General features: G+C 41.4%; 1 protein-coding gene across 4 annotated transcripts in view; it reads right to left on the bottom strand.

Annotated features, from left to right (window-relative positions):
• Positions 1-18,566, bottom strand: part of cep85l (centrosomal protein 85L) — a 360,923-nt gene that overhangs the window by 53,509 nt on the left and 288,848 nt on the right. For all 4 annotated transcript variants that reach the window (XM_078542192.1, XM_078542191.1, XM_078542193.1 and 1 more), the window contains one exon: positions 4,216-4,324. In XM_078542192.1, coding sequence (XP_078398318.1) covers positions 4,216-4,324 — 109 coding nt within the window. The remainder of the gene's footprint in view (positions 1-4,215; positions 4,325-18,566) is intronic.

Raw genomic sequence — 18,566 nt, 5'->3', positions numbered from 1 at the left:
CTCCCTCAGTACTCCAATGGAGTGATTTTCTGTTTTCAAGTCTCTGGACTAGGGCTTGGACCCAAAACTTTCTGCCTCAGAGGAAAGTGTACTACTGCAGGGCAAAAGCTTACATCTGAGTACAGTTGACTAACTGAGTAAAGACAGGATTTGGTGAGAGGGGAGTTTTATGTGTTAATTTTGTTCTTAGGTTTTGCTCTTAAAATCTAATCCAGTCTGTAACTAGCAGTAACTGGAAAGTACTGTGTAAGCAGGCTAAGTTCTTTCTTTCTTGCAGTTTAGACAGGGTAAACTCACTCTCAGCTGTAGGAGCTGAGTAGTAATTAGATAACTGATTGATCTGGCCATTGTAGCCCCAGGTCAGTTTACTATAAATTCAGGGTTCTTTAGTACAGCCAAGGCAAATGGAGTGCAACTGAGATAACTGAGTGGAGACTTGGGGCAGAATTTTGCTCTTGGTGGACGTGCGGGCCCCACCGGCTCGGCGGCGGGCGGATAGCCGACCCCTGCCACCGAAACGGGGCCCGCCGCCATTTTGAGTGGGCAGGCCAATTAAGGCCCGCCCAGCAGCCTGCCCGACAGAAAGCGCTATGCGCTTCCGGTGATGGGGGGAGGAGGGAATCCCCAGCTGTCGCGCGCTCCCTGAGACAAAGTGCTGTCTCAGGGAGATTAGTGACAGTGCACAAAAGTTAAAAAATAGAGAAGTAAAAATATTATTAACATGCCCCCCTCATGTGTCAATGTCACACGAGATGGGACATGTTAATAAATATCACATTACATTTATTAAAGTTTTTAAAAAGGAGCATGAAACCTCATCCCGCCAGTGGATGAGGTTTCATGTATTATCAGGAGCCCGCTGGGGCTCCTGGCCTGCCCGCCAGCCTTAAGGTTGGACGGGCAGGGCCTTTAATTACTTTAATTACCCTGTCAATGGCCTCAATTGGCTATTGACAGGTCAGCAGTCGGACAGCTGATTTCGCTGTCCGCCCGCCTTCCTGAAAATTTAAAGGGTTCCTCCCGTCGTCATCCCACGTCATTTTCCCGTCTTTGAGTGAGCCCCGCCCCCAAATCACCAGCAGGAAAATTCTGGCCTTGGAGTTTGATGAGAGGGGAGTTGGGAGAAGGAGATGTTCATTTCCTCTTTCTATCTTTCTCAGCCCATAGAAATTAGTTCTTGCTCTACTACAGGGAAAAGAGCTAGTTTGATGAGTATCTGTTAAGTGGGTAAGTTCTATTCTATCCTTAAGGTTTAAAATTGTATACTATTTGGTGGTAAAGTTAATAAAATATATAAGAAAACAACATAATTAAGTAATTATTTAAAACACATTAAGGATGGCAGGGCAAGTGATGTGATGTATCAAGGCTGCAACATGTGGAAGCTCCTGGATAACATCCAGGGCAAACACATCTGCAGTAAGTGTTTGTGGCTTGAGGAACTTCAGCTCAGAGTCATTGAGCTGGAGGCTGAGCTGCAGACTCTGTGACACATCAGGGAGGGGGACAGTTATCTGGATGCATTATACCAGGAGGCAGTCACACCACTTAGGATAGGGTCTTCTGATTTGATCAGTGGCCAGGGACAGGAGGGTGTGACTGCAAGTGAGGCAGGTAGGGGAACCCAGAGGGCAGGAGTGCAGGAGTGTCAGCCTCTGCAATTGTCCAACAGATTTGAGGTTCCCTCAGCTTGTTGGATGAGAGTGGGGGCTGCAGGGTGGATGAGTAAACTAACCATGGCACTGTGGTACAGGAAGCCATGCATGTGGGGGGAGCAAAAAGGAATGTAGTGGTCTTAGGGGACAGAATAGTAAGACTCTCTCTACTCTCTCTACTTCCTAGAGGGCCAGTATAGTGTTCTCTCTCACAAAGAGCGCAAGTCCAGGCACCTTTGTTGCCTGCCTGGTGCCTGGGTTTGGGACATCTGCTCAGGGCTGGAGAGGAACTTGCAGTAGGAGGGGGAGGATCCAGTGGTCGTGGTCCATGTAGATACCAACGACATAGGTAGGATAAGGAAGGAGGTTATGCATAGTCAGTATGACAAGCTAGGCACCAAATTAAGAAGCAGAACCTCAAAGGTAATAACTTCTGGATTATTACCTGAGCCACGTGCAAATTGGCATAGGACAAAGAAGATTAGAGAAATTAATGTGTGGCTCAAAGACTGGTGTGGGAGAAGTAGGTGCCGGTGTGTGGGGCACTGGCACCAGTATTGGGGAAAGTGGAATCTGTACCCTTGGGATTGTCTATACCTGAACTGTGCTGGTGTCCTTGCAAGCTGCCTAACTAGGGAAGTAGAGAGGGTCTTAAACTGAATAGTGGGGGCAAGGGATCAAATTTGGGAAATTGTGGTAAACTAAAAAGTTGAGACAAGGCAAGAGAAACAGGTATTAATTTGGGCAACGATAAACAGGTTGTAACAGGAAGGGACAGAGAGCACAAATCTAGGAGTAAATCAGCAGATAAGGCTAGATGCTACAAAAATAATAAAAGGACAAAACTAAAGGCTCTATCTAAACGCATGTAGCATTCAAAACAAAACAGATGAACTGATAGTGCAAATAGGAATAAATAAGTACGATCTGATAGCCATTACAGAGACATGGCTACATGATGACAGACTGGGACCTGAATATTGAAGGGTATGTATCATTTAGGGAGGACAGGGAGTTAGGAAAAGGTGGAGGGGTGGCTCTGTTAATTAATGATGGTATTAGCACATTAGAGAATTTGACCAAAGTTCAGGATACCAGGGAGTGGAAGCGGTTTGAGTTGAAATGAGGAATGATAATGGCAAGAAGTCAATTGTGGGAGTAGTGCACAGGCCCCCTAATTGTAACTACAGTAGGACAGATTATAAAAGAAGTAATGGTAGCTTTCCAGAAAACCACAGCAATAATCATGCCAATTTTGCTGACGACACAAAGATAGGTAGGAAAGTAAATTGTCAAGAGGACATAAGGAGGCTACAAAGTGACATAGATAGGTTAAGTCAGTGGGCAAAGATCTGGAAAATGGGGTATAATGTGGGCAAATGTGAAACTGTTCATTTTGGCAGGAAGAATAAAAAGAAGCTTATTGTTTAGATGGTGAGAGATTGTAGAACTCTGAGATTCAGAGGGACCTGGGTGTCCTAGTGCATGAATCACAAAAGGTTAGTATGCATGTACAGCAGGTAATGAGGAAAGTTAATAGAATGTTATAATTTATTGTGAGGGGAATTGATTATAAAAGTAAGGAAGTTATGCTTCAGTTGTACAGAGCAGAGTATTGTGTACAGTACTGGTCTCCTTATTTAAAGAAAAATGTAAATGTGTGAGAAGCAGTTCAGAGAAGGTTTACTAGACTAATACCAGAAATGGGCAGGTTGTCTTATGAGGAAAGACTGGACAGGTTAGGCTTGTATCCACTGGAATTTAGAGTAAGAGGTGACTTAATTGAAACCTTTAAGATCCTGAGGGGCCTTTGAATATTTTTAAGGCACAGCTAGTTAAATTCTTGATTAACAAGGGGGAAAAAGGTTATGGGGGGTAGGCAGGAATGTGGGGTTGAGGTTACATCCAGATCAGCCATGATCTTATTGAATGGCAGAGCAGGCTTGAGGGGCTCCTGTTCCTAATTCGTATGTTTGTACATATGTTCGTATGTAACAGCTTGGGTTTGCTTATAATAAATGAAGTGACATGGTTGAAAATAACTCATTTTCACTGTAAATAATTTCCTGGTGCAGTGGGCAAATGTGTTGATGTATGCCTTTACTAAATGACTTTTGGGTTTGAGATTTTCCACGGTCTAGGCTGTATCTTGCATCTGGCCCCCAGCTGGAACTCGGGTGCAAAAGCCAGCAACCTAGCCCACCTGGTCTCACCATTGGCTAGAACCAAGGACATGGGATTCATGTTATTAGAAGCCTTTATCCAATCCCACACTAATACACTGAAGAAGAGTCATATGGACTTGAAACGTTAACCCTGTTTCTCTCTCCACGAATGCTGACAGACCAGCTGAGTTTTTCCAGCATTTTATGTTTTTATTCCACACTAATACAGTGTCGGTACATAAGGGGCAGATAAAGGTTCAACACCTTCCGTGACATAGAATCCTAAACATAGCCAAGTACTGGTCTAATTTCCTCTAAATTACAGCAGGAGAGCAGCAGAAGAGCCCCAGATGTTTGGCACTGTGTATCGTATTATATTAATGTCATAGAGTTACCTGTGTTTTCATCGTGAATGCAGGATCACACCGTTCCAAAAGTGCTTTGTGTGCTCGGAGTTCATTTTCTTGTATTTTTTGCTGAAGTTGAAAAATCTGCTGCTCCTGGCTAAAAATGAAAATGAAAATTGGGAGTCAAATAAATCTGACTTTAAATTTCCACATGAGCCTCCAAACAAACAATTATTGTTCCTGTCATTACTTCGCTCATTAATCCAGTGGATCATTCTCTAGAAATATTGAAAATAGGAGCAAGTGTAGGCCATTCAACTCCTCGAACCTGCTCCAATTCAATATGATCATGGCTGATCCTCTATCTCACTGCCATACTTCCACTCTCTCCCCATACCCCTTGAAGCCTTTAGAGCCCAGAAATCTATCTATTTCCTTAAATATATTCAGTGACTTGGCCTCCACAGCCCTCTGTGGTAGAGAATTCCATAGGTTCACCACCCTCTGAGTGAAGAGATTTTTCCGCATCTCAGTCCTAAATGACCTACCCCACATCCTGAGATTGTGACCCCCCAGCCAGAGGAAACATCATCCCTGCATCCAGTCTGTCCAGCCTTGTCAGAATTTTATACATTTCAATGAGATCCCCTCTCATTCTTCTAAACTCCAGTGAATACATTCCTAGTCGGCACAAACTCTCCTCATATGACAATCCTGCCATCCCAGGAATCAGTCTGGTGAACCTTTGCTGCACTCCCTCTATGGCAAGTATATCCTTTCTTAGGTGAGGAGACCAAAACTGCACTCCAGGTGTGTTCTCACCAAGGCCCTGTATAGCTGCGGTAAGATATCCTTGCTCTTGTAATCAAATCCTATTGCAATGAAGGCCAACATACCATTTACCTTCCTAATTGCTTGCTGCACCTGCATGCTTGCTTTCAGCATACACCCAGGTCTCTTTGTACATCAACATTTCCCAATCTATCATCATTTAAATAATACTCTGCCATTCTGTTTTTCCTGCCAAAGTGGATAACTTCAGATTTCTCCGTTACAATGCATCTGCCATGTATTTGCCCATTCACTCAACTTGTCTAAATTGCCTTGAAGCCTGTTTACATCCTCCTCACCACTCTCATTCCCACCTAGTTTAGTGTCATCAGCAAACTTGGAAATATTGCATTTGGTTCCCTCATCCAAATCATTGATTTCTATTGTGAATAGCTGGGGTCCAAGCACTGATCCCTGTGGTACCCCACTAGTCACCAACTGGCAATCCGAAAAAGACCCATTTATTCTTACTCTCTGTTTCATGTCTGCTAATCAGTTCTCAATCCACACCAATATATTACCCACAATCCCATGTGCTTTAACCTCTAACACTAACCTCTTACATGGGACTTCATCAAAAGTTTTCTGAAAACCTAAATACACCACATCCATTTATTCTCCCTTATCTATTCTTCTAGTTACGTCCTCAGAAAAACTCCAGTAAGATCACAGAATCTCAGAATTTTTACAGTGCAGAAGGAAGCCATTCAGCCCATCGAGTCGGCACTGAATCTCAAAGAGCATTCTACCTACTCCCCTGCCTTATCCCTGTAACCTTGCACATTCTCTCTTTTCAGATAACAATCCAATTCTCTTTTGAATGCCTCAATCGACCCTGCCTCCACCACCCTCTCGGTAAGTTTGTTCCAGACTCCAACCACCTTCTGGGTGAAAACATTGTTCCTCACATCACTTTTACTCCCTTTGACAATTATTTTGAATCTGTGCCCTCGAGTTCTTGATGCTCTCTTGAGTGGGAATAGTTTCTCACTATTTACCCTGTCCATACCCCTCAGGATCTTGAATACGTCCATCAAGTCTCCTCTCCTCTTTCTTTTCTTCAGTTTGTCAAACATGAATTCCCTTTCATAAATCCATGTTGACTTTGTCTAACCTCATTGCTATTTTCTAAGTGTCCTGTTATCACATCCTTTATAATAATTCTGGCATTTTCCATACTACTGATGTTAGGCTAACTGCTAATTCCCTGTTTTATCTCGCCCTCCTTTTTTAAATAGCTGGGTTACATTTTCCACATTCCAATCTGCCAGGACTGTTCCAGATTCTACAGAATTTTGGAAAATGACAACAATGTATCCACTATTTCCATGGTCACCTCCTTTAGTATGCTGGGATGTAGATTATCAGACCCTGGGGATTTATTAGCTTCTAATTTATTTTAATAATAATATTTTATTTAATTTCTCCAGCACTATTTTTCACTAATACTAGTTTCCCTCAATTCTTCCTTCTCACTAAATCATTGGTTCCCTAGTATTTCTGAGAAATTATTTGTGTCCTCTTCTGTGAAGACAGCACTAAAGTAAATGTTTAATTGCACTGCCATTCCCTGTTCTACATTATAAATTTTCCTGTTGTGGACTATAAGGGACCTATATTTGTCTTCACTAATCATTTTCTTTTTACATTCTTATGGAAGCTGTTACAGTCTGCTTTTGTGTTCCTTGCCAGTTTACTATCATACCCTATTTTACCCCTCCTGATCAATCTCTTGGTCCTCCTTTGCTGAATTCTAAACTGCTCCCAATCTTTGGTTTGCCACTTTTTCTAGCAACTTTATATGACCCCTCTTTGGAACTAACACTATCCTTAATTTCTTTTGTTAACCATGGTTGGGCTGCTTTTCCTGTTATGTTTTTGCACCAGAAAGGAATGTATAACTGTTGCAATGCCTGCATTCGTTCCTTAAATATTAACCATTACCTATCCACTTCTATGCCTTTTAATGAAGTTCCCCAACCTATTGTAGCCAACTCACCCTTCATATTTTTGTAGTTTCCTTTCTTTAGATTTAGGACCTAGTTTTGGATTGGCCTACACTTTCCATCTTAATGATGAATTCTATCGTGTTATGGTCACTATTTCATAAATCCAGTGAGAAAGAGAATCCCAGATGTGGTAACTAGTGAAAACAACATTAAGCTCAGCTGTGCAACCTCAGTATCCAATAATCAGCAAAGTGTGGAAGCTAATTGTGGCATCTTTATTGGAATAATGACACCTCATCAGTAAATGTAAAATAATGCAAGACACACTGCAACACTGGCTCATATAATATGGAAATAGTCTGTGACAATAAAACTGCTGGAGGCTGCACAAAGTAAGACAATTCATCAATCTACTGAACTGATAACTATAATAAGAAAGCTATCCTTTTTTTAGCCCTCACATTGTGCTCTAATAGCTGAGGTAAAAGCTTCCAGCAACCTTTTTGGAATTTTGGAGAAGTTATCGGAATGACTAGCAATTAGTACAGATAAATAGGAAGCACACAAAAGTTGAAGTTCTGTATATAGGCCTGGAAAGACCTGGATCGCACATTCACAGAAATGAAACTAAAATTTATTCCAATCATGCTGATAGGAGCTTATTCTTACATTTCTTGAGAATTGTATTAGCATATACCTTAATATAAGAACATGTAAAATAAATAGAAATCAGTTTAAACAGAAGAAAGCCAGGAGGAACATGTGGCATCTTTCTTCCTTAAGTCTTTCTTTTTCTTATTGGTGTAATTAAAAATAAAGTTTGATGCCATGGAAATTGAAATTCGATGCCAGCAAGTCATCATTTATACATAATTAGCACATCATGTTTAAGAAATTGCATTGTGATTGCCTTTCAGTGTCTCCTCCGCTTGTGCCATCTTTCAGAGAACAATGGAAAGCTTACTGCAGGGACTGCCCCAGGTTGTAGTCTATCTAGACTATGTAATGGTGACAGGATTCACTGACAAAGATCATTTGGCAAACTTAGAAGAAGTCTTAAATGTTTCTTGCAGTATGTTTAAAAAGAAGGAAAGTGCATGTTCCAAGCGAGGGAGGTAATCTATTTGGGTCGCTGAGTAGATTCACAGGGCCTCCACCCAATTGAGGAGAAAGCAAGAGCTATAAAGGAGGCACCTGCGTGAAAGAATGCCCCAGAGATCAAGTCATTGCTAAGAATGATCAACTATTATGGATGGTTTTTACCCAATTTGTCTACAGTGTTGGCCCCTCCTGCATTCTCTACTCAAAAAGAACCAATGTTAGTAAGGTAATTATGGTTTTATTTAGTGTGTAATGTACTTTTATGAATAATACTTGTCAGGAGAGATCACATGGTCTGTAGTAACCAATAGGAGAGTAGCGCGGGCTACCTCAGCAGTCAGAGTAGAGTTGGAGTTGAAAGCACATGTGTAGGTGCTGCTGAGTATATTGTAAATAAATTTAACATGTTTCCACCCAAGAAGTGTCTGCACAACAACTCTATAACGAATAATACAACTCAGCCACCCTACAACAAACTGGCGATGAGGATAAAAAAGGATTGAACAGAAAAAAATCAAGTTAAAAAGAAATTGGTGCTTTCCTTCACCTGGTGATTGTGAGTGTTTAAGATAATTAAAAAGAAAGGAAGATATGCACCCCAAGTATGCTGTCGCTTTAAGTTAAAGAAAAAACAGCTCCGATCCAAATGGCTGAGAAATCTCCCAGGGCACTCCCAATACTTTTTTAAAAATACCAAAGTTGCAAGATCCCTGAGTGAGAATCCACAAGATGGGTAAGCAAAACATTAAAAAAAAAGAGACTGTACTTATATTGTAAAAAAGGCAGCAGCCCGCAGTTAGAGAAGCTGGCACACAGCTTGCAAGTTAAAAAAGAGAACCCTGCGGCATCGTCCAGAAAAGGAAGAAAAATTGCTGCTGTGCTTTTTCTGAACAGGAATGAAGTTTAACAAAGTTAAAAGAGAAGAAGGCCCACGATTGCGAGGATCCTGCCAAACTCAAAAAGCACGGGAAACACAGCACGGAAAAGTTGACAGCTGCAGAGACAGACCATTCAAAAAAAGGTGACTGTTTTTAAAGTGGCAATACATTTATAGTTATAAATACAAAAAAAATGGCTATGGACAGAAAATTAGAAGAGACTCCAGTGAGAGACCAACTATGCCGAAGGGAACAAGAGACCCCAGAGAGAGGGCAACTCTGCGGAAGTCGACAAGAGACCCTAGAGAGAGGGCAACTCTGAGCAAGGCGACAAGAATCCCCAGAGAGAGGGCAACTCCACCAAGGGCATCAGGAGGTTGGGCAACAAGAAATTAAACAGTTGAAAGAACAGTTGATTGTCCTTCAAGATCAAATGCAAATGGGATGTGTCACCATTCAGCGAAATAAGACTGTCTTAAACAGTAGAATGGAAGCACAGCATAAGAAAAATGAAGCAGGCACAGGGAAGCCCTGGTAATTGGAGAGAGCTCACAAGAAGCATTGGGAGTCATGTATAGCTGGATACAACGAGGAGACAGGAGTTCGGATAAACTCCAAGGCAGTGTAAAGAGCTGAAGAATAAGCTAAATGAAGGCAAAGAGACTTTGGAAGCAAAAGTCGCAGAATTTTCCAAGAAGCAGAGAGAAAATGACACTTTGGGAGAATCAGTCACTGAGCTCAGAGATGTTGAGCTTGCATCTGAGAGAAATCTGGCCAATAGTGAAGACAGAAAGAAGGCCAAGATTAAAGTCTGTGCTAGAAAGAAGATAAAGAAATACTAACAGGGCCACCACCTGGTTGAGGAGAAAGTGAAAGCCATAAGAGAGGCACCTGGGCCAAAGAGCACCTCAGAGCTCAAATCACTCCTAGGGATAATCAACTATTATGGGTGGTTCTTACCCAATTTGTCTACATTGCTGGCTCCCCTGTATTCTCTATTCAAAAGAACCAATGTTGGTCTTGGGAGGTGCCCCAGGAAGAAGCTTTCATAAAAGGTGAGAGAATTGTTGCACTCATCCAATCTATTAGTGCATTATGACCAGACGAAAGAATTGGTGCTGACATGTGATGTATCTCCCTATGGAGTGGGAGCAGTGCTCTCTCATCGGATGGATGATGGCACGGAATGATCAACAGGTTACGTATCAAGAATGCTCACCACAGCGGGAAAGGGATACTCATAAATAGAAAAAGAAGGCCTGTCCATCATTCTTGGTGTCAAGAAATTTCACCAGTACATACATGGCTGCCATTTTACAATTGTTTCAGACCACAAACAATTGCTAGGATTGTTTAGTGAGGAGAAGGCTATGCCACCCATAGCCTCAGCAAGATACAACAATTGGCTTTAATTCTGGCAGCATACTAATACACTTTCTAACATAGGCCTGGCAATCAAATTGCAAACACCAATTTCCTAGTCGTTTGCTTTTACAAGAAAATGATGAGCACGTCCCTGTTCCACAGGAACTTGTTTTACTGTTAAATTTCTTAGATTCCTCACTGGTATGTGCTCAACAAATCAGAGACTGGACAAGTCAGGACCCAGCCCTATCTCAAGTACAAAAACAAGTGCTACATGGTTGGTCACAGGAGCCCATATCTGACAAAATGAAACCATACTTTAACACAAGACATGAAATAATGAGCCAGGATGCCAATTTATTGTGGGGAGCACAAATGATAGCTCCTCCAAGGGGAAGGGAGCCACTTTTATTTGAACTGCACAGTGCCCATCCAGGAATTTCCGGAAAGAAGACCATAGCACGCAGCTATCTATGGTGGCCTGGGATGGATGGTGAAATAGAGAGTTTAGTAAAGCACTGTGTGCAATGTCAGCAACTGCAAAAGTTGCCAGGGACAGATCCATTACACCCATTGGAGTGGCCAGGTAGACCTTGGGTGCGGTTACACATTGACTACATTGGAACTTTCTTGGGAACAATGTTTCTGCTCATTGTCAATGCCCATTCAAAATGGTTGGACGTATATGAGGTGAAATCACCAACATCGGCCACTACAATTGAGAATCGTCAGAGTTTTCCCAGAAGAAGCTGTTTCCGATAACGGCACGGCATTTACGAGTGCTGAGTTTCAATGGTTTATCAGCCTCAACTCATGTGAAAACTGCACCATACCACCCTTCCTCAAACAGACTGTCTGAAAGGGTGGTTCAAACGTTCAAGCCAGGCATGAAAAGCTAACTGGTAATTCCTTGGCAACCAAGCTAGCACGCTCTTCATTTTCATTACCGGACAGCTCTCAGACAACAACAGGTGTCACACCTGTGGAGTTATTGTTGAAATGCCATCTCAAGATGAGATTGAGCTTAATAATGCCGAATTTAGAGGGAAAGGTGGAAAGGAGTCAGGGAAGCCAGAAAACTAGACATGACTGGCATAATCATGAGAGGAAACTTGCTGTGGGAGAACCGGTATACGTGAAAAACTTCGGGGAAGGACCAAAGTGCTTACTGGGTGAAATAAGTGTGGTGATTGGACCTCTATCTTACCATGTGGAGGTGGAAGGCTGGATCATCCATAAACATGTGGACCATTTAAGGAAGAGTGAGACAAATCATCAAGATTTGGTTCCACCAGTGATCATGACTGGGTCAGCGTTTCCTGTTGAGGATACTCAATCCAGGGTTGACATGTCCAATGTTCCTGTAAAAGTTGAGGATACAGAACTGCAAATGCCTACTGAAGCACTTGATGTTCAGGCAACACCGGAAAAGGAGGTTCCTGACAAAGAATCTGGAGCTGTGGAGCTGCGACGTTCTACACGCACCAGGAAACCACCTTGTAAACTCTTTACCCAGTGTCAATATTATATTGTTTTGAAAAATATATTATTGTAAATATAATATGCATAGCCAAATTAAAGGGGGAGGGATGTAGTAATTTTGGTTTTACTTAGTGTGTAATGTACCTTTAAGAATAATATTTGTTAAGGAAGATCACATGAACTGTAGTAAATAATTGGAGAGTAGCATGGGCTACCTCAGCAGTCAATGTAGAGATAGAGTTGGAATTGAAAGTACACGTGTAGTAGCTGCTGAATACATTGTAAATAAACTTAAAGTTTCCATCCAAGAAGCGTCTGTAGATCAACTCTATCGCTAATTGTACAACTCGGCCACCCTACAACAATCAGCTATGCAAAAAAGCTAAAACACAATAGCATGTGCACGGATGGTGAGAAATATCCTTTACAGAGTTTCAAATCCTGACAATCCCCCTAATATCTAACGAAATCTAGCCTGGTCCACTGTGATAGATATTTGATGCACAGATAACACACTGCTAGAATGTACATCATTACCATGATATTGCTCTGAATAGACTGCTGCTGTTCACTGCCAGGAATAAAAGTACTGCAGTTCAAGTGGGTTTTAACTAGTAATGTCTGGACCAATTATGTTATTATGTAATTTTTGTGATAAGCAAACACTGGAAAGCTGAGCAGTTTTATATTGAGAAGTGTTTGTGTTTGGAAGCTCAGAACTACCAGCATCATTTCAGTTCAATGGTGCTAAAGTAGAGCTTTCTTTTTTATTCCCCATGTGAATCTAATTTAGAGTCCATCACAGCTTGTTACAAAGATAGCATGTTTCAAAAAACATAATGTAGAAAATTCAAATAAACTGAAAAAGTGGTTTCAACATTCACATCAAAATTCTGAAGGAATACTTCAATGACCTTGCTTCTCATGGAGAAATTCAGAAGGGCCATATATTCAGACGGCTCTATAAAGTGGAACTATGCTCAACAGAACATTTTGAGATGAATAGAACATCTAATTATAAAGGAGTTCTTTGGTACTTCATCATCCTTCTTAGGTGACCCATTAATACCAGCTCAAATCTCTTCATCAAAGATCACATTGGAACAAACTTGAACAACTTCAACTCAAAATTCAGATGAAGCTGACTTTTTGTTTTTCAACACTGATACATTTGTGTGTTAGCCATGGCTCGTAGTAGCATTCCCACCCCCTGAGCCAGAAGTTTGTAGCTTCATAGTCCCACTAAAGTTCACGGACACAAAATCTACGTTCAGAGTCCAGCACAATATTGAGGGAATGCAGAGTGGGGTGCCTCAGAGCTAAAATCAACACTATTTCTAATTTACATTAATGACCTGAATTCAGAACCTCAATGCAATGTGATCAAATTTGCTGATGATATCAAACTAGCAGGGACCATGGGAGCAGAAATGGCAGCTCAGAAATTAAAGAATGAGTTAGACAAAATATGTAAATAGGCAGAACAGAAGATAGAATTTAATGCAAACAAATGTGAAGGAGGAAAAATAGATGGCACAGTAATCCATGAGTGTTGTTGAAATATCCAATAAATCTGAAGGAGATGCAGGATCTTAGTGGGCTTGATGTTAATTTTGCAGAATACCAATCAACAAAGCCAATAATGAGGCTAAACTACATCACTAAAACATTAAAATTAGAATCAGAGGAAGTATAGTGCTCTAGTCAGACTATACCTTGAATACTGCATTCAGTTCTGGTTGCCAAGAAACTACAGAGAGAGAGAGATATTCAAGCACTGAGACCAGTGCTCTGCATAATTAGCATCAAGTCTATTAAGATTCCAACATCTCCATCAGCTTCATTTACACCTTTCTGGTTTTCAAGGAATTAGAGAGACAGTCAGGCACTGAGGGCAGAAGAAGCCTCAGGGTGTTCTCTAGTTTCAGGGATCTGATTTAGGGCTTCTCCCAACTCTAACGTATTTTGCCTAATGAGTACCGTCGCTTTCTTCTCTTCAGTCGGCTTCTTATCCATTTCTATGGTTTATAGTTTGAGTTTAAAAGCCTTATGTGTGCCACTTTACCTGAACCTTTTTTATGCAATTTGAGACATACCCCTTATAGAAATTACTTCCTCAAAGAAGTTGAGCAGGCTGACAAGGAAGATCTTCCCCTTTTGAATCCATGCGGACTGCAATTAACTAGATTATTCTTGTACACAGGTGGTCCTTAACTTTACTTATGAAAATCAATTCCACCTGGAATGGACTGGAAGTAAGACTAAAAGTCAATAGTTGCTTGTCCCTGTTTTATCATGTTTTTTGAACATAGGCGCAAATTAGGCTGCTTCCAATCAACTGGTACCTCAACCAACCAACTTCATCAATCAAACCGTCCAATATTCCATATAAAAGTTAAATAATCACCCTTATGCTCTCCCTTAGAGCCTGTCGTGCTGTGCCTTTGCCTGTTCTTGTGTTCCTATGTGGTGCCAGTGGCTGCAGCATGATTCGTGGAAGGCTGCTGAATTTTAGGGGAGGTTGCAGATGGACTTGCAAGAAGATCTGGCTTCAGGCTGCACCATCTTGATATGGGGTGACAGCAGTCTGGACAGGCTGACTAGCTGACAAGCAACGGCAAGGACGCTGGTGGGGTGGCAGTGCTGGGAGGACAAATGATATCATCTTGAGAGAGGGCAACAGGTTTGTGCTCCACAGAGGCACTGACACTCTTTTAGGGTGATACCTCAGTAATCCTAGTAATCTGCTGGTGGACAAATTAATGGATGTTTTGAAGCCCTGCAAGTTCCTTTGAGCACTGGTGTTCACACTGTAATTATCTCCATAGAGACCGATAATATTTTTAAAGAAATTGAAACTTCCAGTTAGTAGCTGAAAGAACGACACAACAAGATTTCAAATGTTAAGACTTTTACAGTAACAAAAGGCTAAAAACACTACTGACTGAATATTATCTTTGCAGGCAACATATACTTTAAACCGACAAACAGAACATGCCCCTTTTTCTTTTAGCATAGCTGAAAACACACTTCACAGATATACTTGACTCTGTCCTTTAAGTTGACATTCAATTCTCCTGGAACCAGCCCAAGGTGATGCTCATCTCCTGAGGGTCTACTTCTGTTCTTTTCCTTTCTCAGCCTGGGAACTTTTAATCTTAGAACTATCTTTCTCAGTGAGGACTTTTCCCTGGAGATTCTTCCTCTAGTGCAAACTAGGCAAATCATCCAGCCACATTTTAACTCCTAATGAATTAAATCTTTTCAATCTGAGTGTGATATCCCATCGTATTCCTGCATGGTGAACCACAGCATCTTTCTGCCTATGGCTGCTCTCGTTCTACCGGATCCATGCAGACTAACCTTGTCTGTGAGTTTCAGAGATATCTTAGAAAGCCGTTACCCCCTCTAGGCCATCTCCATGGCAATGTGAATCACACAGGCCTTGTATCCAGTTAGCAATGCTGATTAGCTATCCTTGATACCCAACTCTCTTTTGTCCTGGAAGTAAATGGACAGCTTAAAGCACAACTGTTTACAACACGATATTCTCAAGACTTTCCTGGTACTCTGGAGACTCAGTCTATCCACTGTTAGTCCACAGGCTATTGTCTGCAAGTGTAAACACATGGCAGCTTCTTCCCAGTAAAACAATCTGGGCCCCTTTTAATCTCTAACAATCAAATCACCCAGGCTTGCTGTCAGGCAGAATTCAGAACGGTCAAATGACTGCCTTCATTTTAACTTAAACACAGTTCAAAACAACAATTTTATAAACCTCATGCTTGTCACAGCACCCATGATGGCAGCATTCTGAGATTGCATGGCAACAAACTGAGCTTGCATGACTTCAGTCTGAGTTTCTACTGCAGCACTGAGACATTGGGTGGCTTCCGCTTGTGCTTCAGTGGAGGTTGAAACATTGACCATCAGATGCTTCATTATGGCTGAGTCCACAAGTGTGGTAATGGAATTGGACACCACTTCCACTCTGAAAAGAATGGGCTCCTGCACCAGGTTGATCGGAGTTCTTAACTATTTGAAAGGAGAAAGGCACATGTGTGGGGATGTGATGAGTTGGGGGTAGGGGTGTAAGGGCGGTGAAGGAGGAAAGCACCAGCTATATCCTTAGACTATGCCCAGCTTATAAATCAGAGTAACTGTGGGATATGGGGAAAGCAGGATACGAGAAGGAGATTAGATTTGAAACCATCTTTGATGGTTTCTGTCCTGCTAGTGGCCACGGTCTCAGTCATGGCTGCTGATGTGACAGTGAGCACTGTCTTTTTCATCAGGGTGACGAGGTGCAGCCAGTTACATGCTGCTGCCTGTAGTTATGCACCGCTTTGTCCTTCAAGTGAGAAGGAGGTGTATCAGTGTGTGCTGGAATGTGTTTAGGTGATGTGTCTGTGTCGTTGAATAGCTGGGTGCGATGTGAGATGTGGGCGTGAGTCTTCCAGCAATGCTAAGAGTGTGAAGGTGAGATGAAGGTATTAATGTGAAGAATAAGTCATGATTGCTTTTTTGTGGCATTCATGTGTCTTTCCCAGGCCAAGCTCACTCTTCCAGCACCTGTAGTCAGACTGTACCTCTCTTTAAGAAGTGCAGGCTGGCTTTAAGTGATGCAGGCTGTCTTGAACTCATGCTAGCCTCTCTCAATTACGCAGCCTTGCTCAGACCTGCAGCCACACAACAGTGCAATTAGTATTGGCTGCACGCTGCAATCATGAAAATGAACGATGGCACAAAGTTTGTAGGCTGCCTACAGCAGAATGAACAGGCAGAGGTCACATCATGATCCTTGCACCCATTTTTGGGACCATGTAATTTTGCCCCTTAAGAGTGCTGCCACAAAAGCAAGTGGTTGATAAGTTGAAAAATGCTTAAGTATTATATTTGGTCAACAGCATTATACGAATGTGGAAGTTGGAAGCTTAGACATGATAGAGAACAGATAAGGTTGATTTTGGCGAGTTTAGTACATATATATTAGGTAAGTATGGTGTATGACTACATTCCTGTTCTATGTTGTTTTGTTATATTGTATTCTGTTTTGCGAATGGCTACAGTGGTATTGTGGTAATGTTACTAGACTAGTGATGCTAAAGGCCTGGATTAATGATCAAAAGATGTGAGTTCAAATCCTGCCATGGCAGCCAGGAAATTTGAAGTCAGTTAATTAACTCAGACTACAATAAATGTCATGGTAACCATGAAACCTCATCAATAATTCCACCTCTCTCCTTTCTTGATACCAAAAATGTTTGGGATACATATCAGGAAAGGGTTTTCAGGCTGGACCACTTTTCTACTGAAAAAAGATGAATGAATGGTGTCTAATAATGGTCTTTAAAATTATGGAAGGTTTCGATATAGTAAGTGCAGAGAGAACATTTCCATTTGTGGGCAAGAGCATAACTAAAGCTATCACTATAAAATAGTCATCCAGAAATCCAATAGGGAATTCAGAAGATACTGATTCACCCAGAGGCATAGGAATGTGGAACTCCTAACCCAGGGAGTGGTTGAAGTGAATAGTAAAGATGCATTTAAGAGGAAGCTAAACCACCATTTGAGGGAGAAAGTAATAGGTGGTTACTACAATAGATTTAGATGAGAAAAGATGGGAGAAAGTTCAATTGGGCATAAACACTGGCATGGACTGCTTGGGCAGAATAGCCTGTTTCTGTAATCCTGTGTCATATGTAATCCTGTGTACTTTAAACACGGACATCAGTTGTAATAACCGTAAATCAGGGCCAAGTCTTTAATGAGTTCATGTCACACAATCCAACATGAGAATTCAGGCAAATCATACAATACGATTCCAGTATTAAATGATTCTTTACTATCGGGTTCATGATTCACTATCAGAACTCAGATACCATGTTTCACAATTCCAGCATGACTATAGCAAATCATGGTTTTCTCAAAGCACTTATACCAATTCTAGCTTTTGATCTCTACATTCTATGAATATTAACACTAAGCCATAATACATCAAAAGCGACACAATGCAGATTACAGACATACAACAACAAGCCAAGAAGGTACACTATGTCTTCAATCACTCCCAATGATTCTGTTGCCATGAGTTTATGAACCACTTCTCTTCAATAATTTTATTACTATAAACAGTGACCAAACAACATGGCCCAAACCCTTAAGAGATGGATAAGTGACTTTCCTTCAACTAGGTTCCTTCACAAAGCACCTCTGATCTGCAGAACTGAAAGATGTTTTAACACATCATGTGCTGTGCCACAAACAACAAGGTGTGTGGGTAGTGTGAACCAACATTCCCACATATAGCAACTTCACACTGTTCAACAGTGAGTCTCTTGGTCAGATAACATTCCCACATAGTTTCTGGAGGAGAAGTACATCTCAGGGAACAACTTCCTGATTTCCACATTTGACTGTACAAGTAGCTGTCTGGTTTAAACGTTAGTAATGGTGAATGCTGTTAGCCTCACTGTTAATTTTACTGCAAAATCCAACCTAAGTTATAATATATTTTATACTTATATATAGGACCATAATATGTCTTCCCCAAACCTTCAATAAATCTACTGGGTGATAAACATGATGGGACTTCTGAGTAAAGGGCCCCAACTACAATTTCTGGTCCCGCCTGCCCAGATCGCACAATTTTTCTGTGAGCAAAACAGATGAAATTTAGAGACTGTAATGTATACTGAGTGTGTTTTAATTTAAGATGCATAATGACGTTCAATGCATGGAGCGTGACCACCAGCTGCCCATTATTACCACCATGAGGCCTGAGCCATTG

The sequence above is a fragment of the Cetorhinus maximus genome, chromosome 5 (assembly GCF_964194155.1).
Source record: "Cetorhinus maximus chromosome 5, sCetMax3.hap1.1, whole genome shotgun sequence".
In the NCBI taxonomy this organism is placed as follows: domain Eukaryota; kingdom Metazoa; phylum Chordata; class Chondrichthyes; order Lamniformes; family Cetorhinidae; genus Cetorhinus; species Cetorhinus maximus.
The sequence above is the reverse complement of the archived record's forward strand: the minus strand, read 5'-3'. Positions and strand labels throughout refer to the sequence as shown.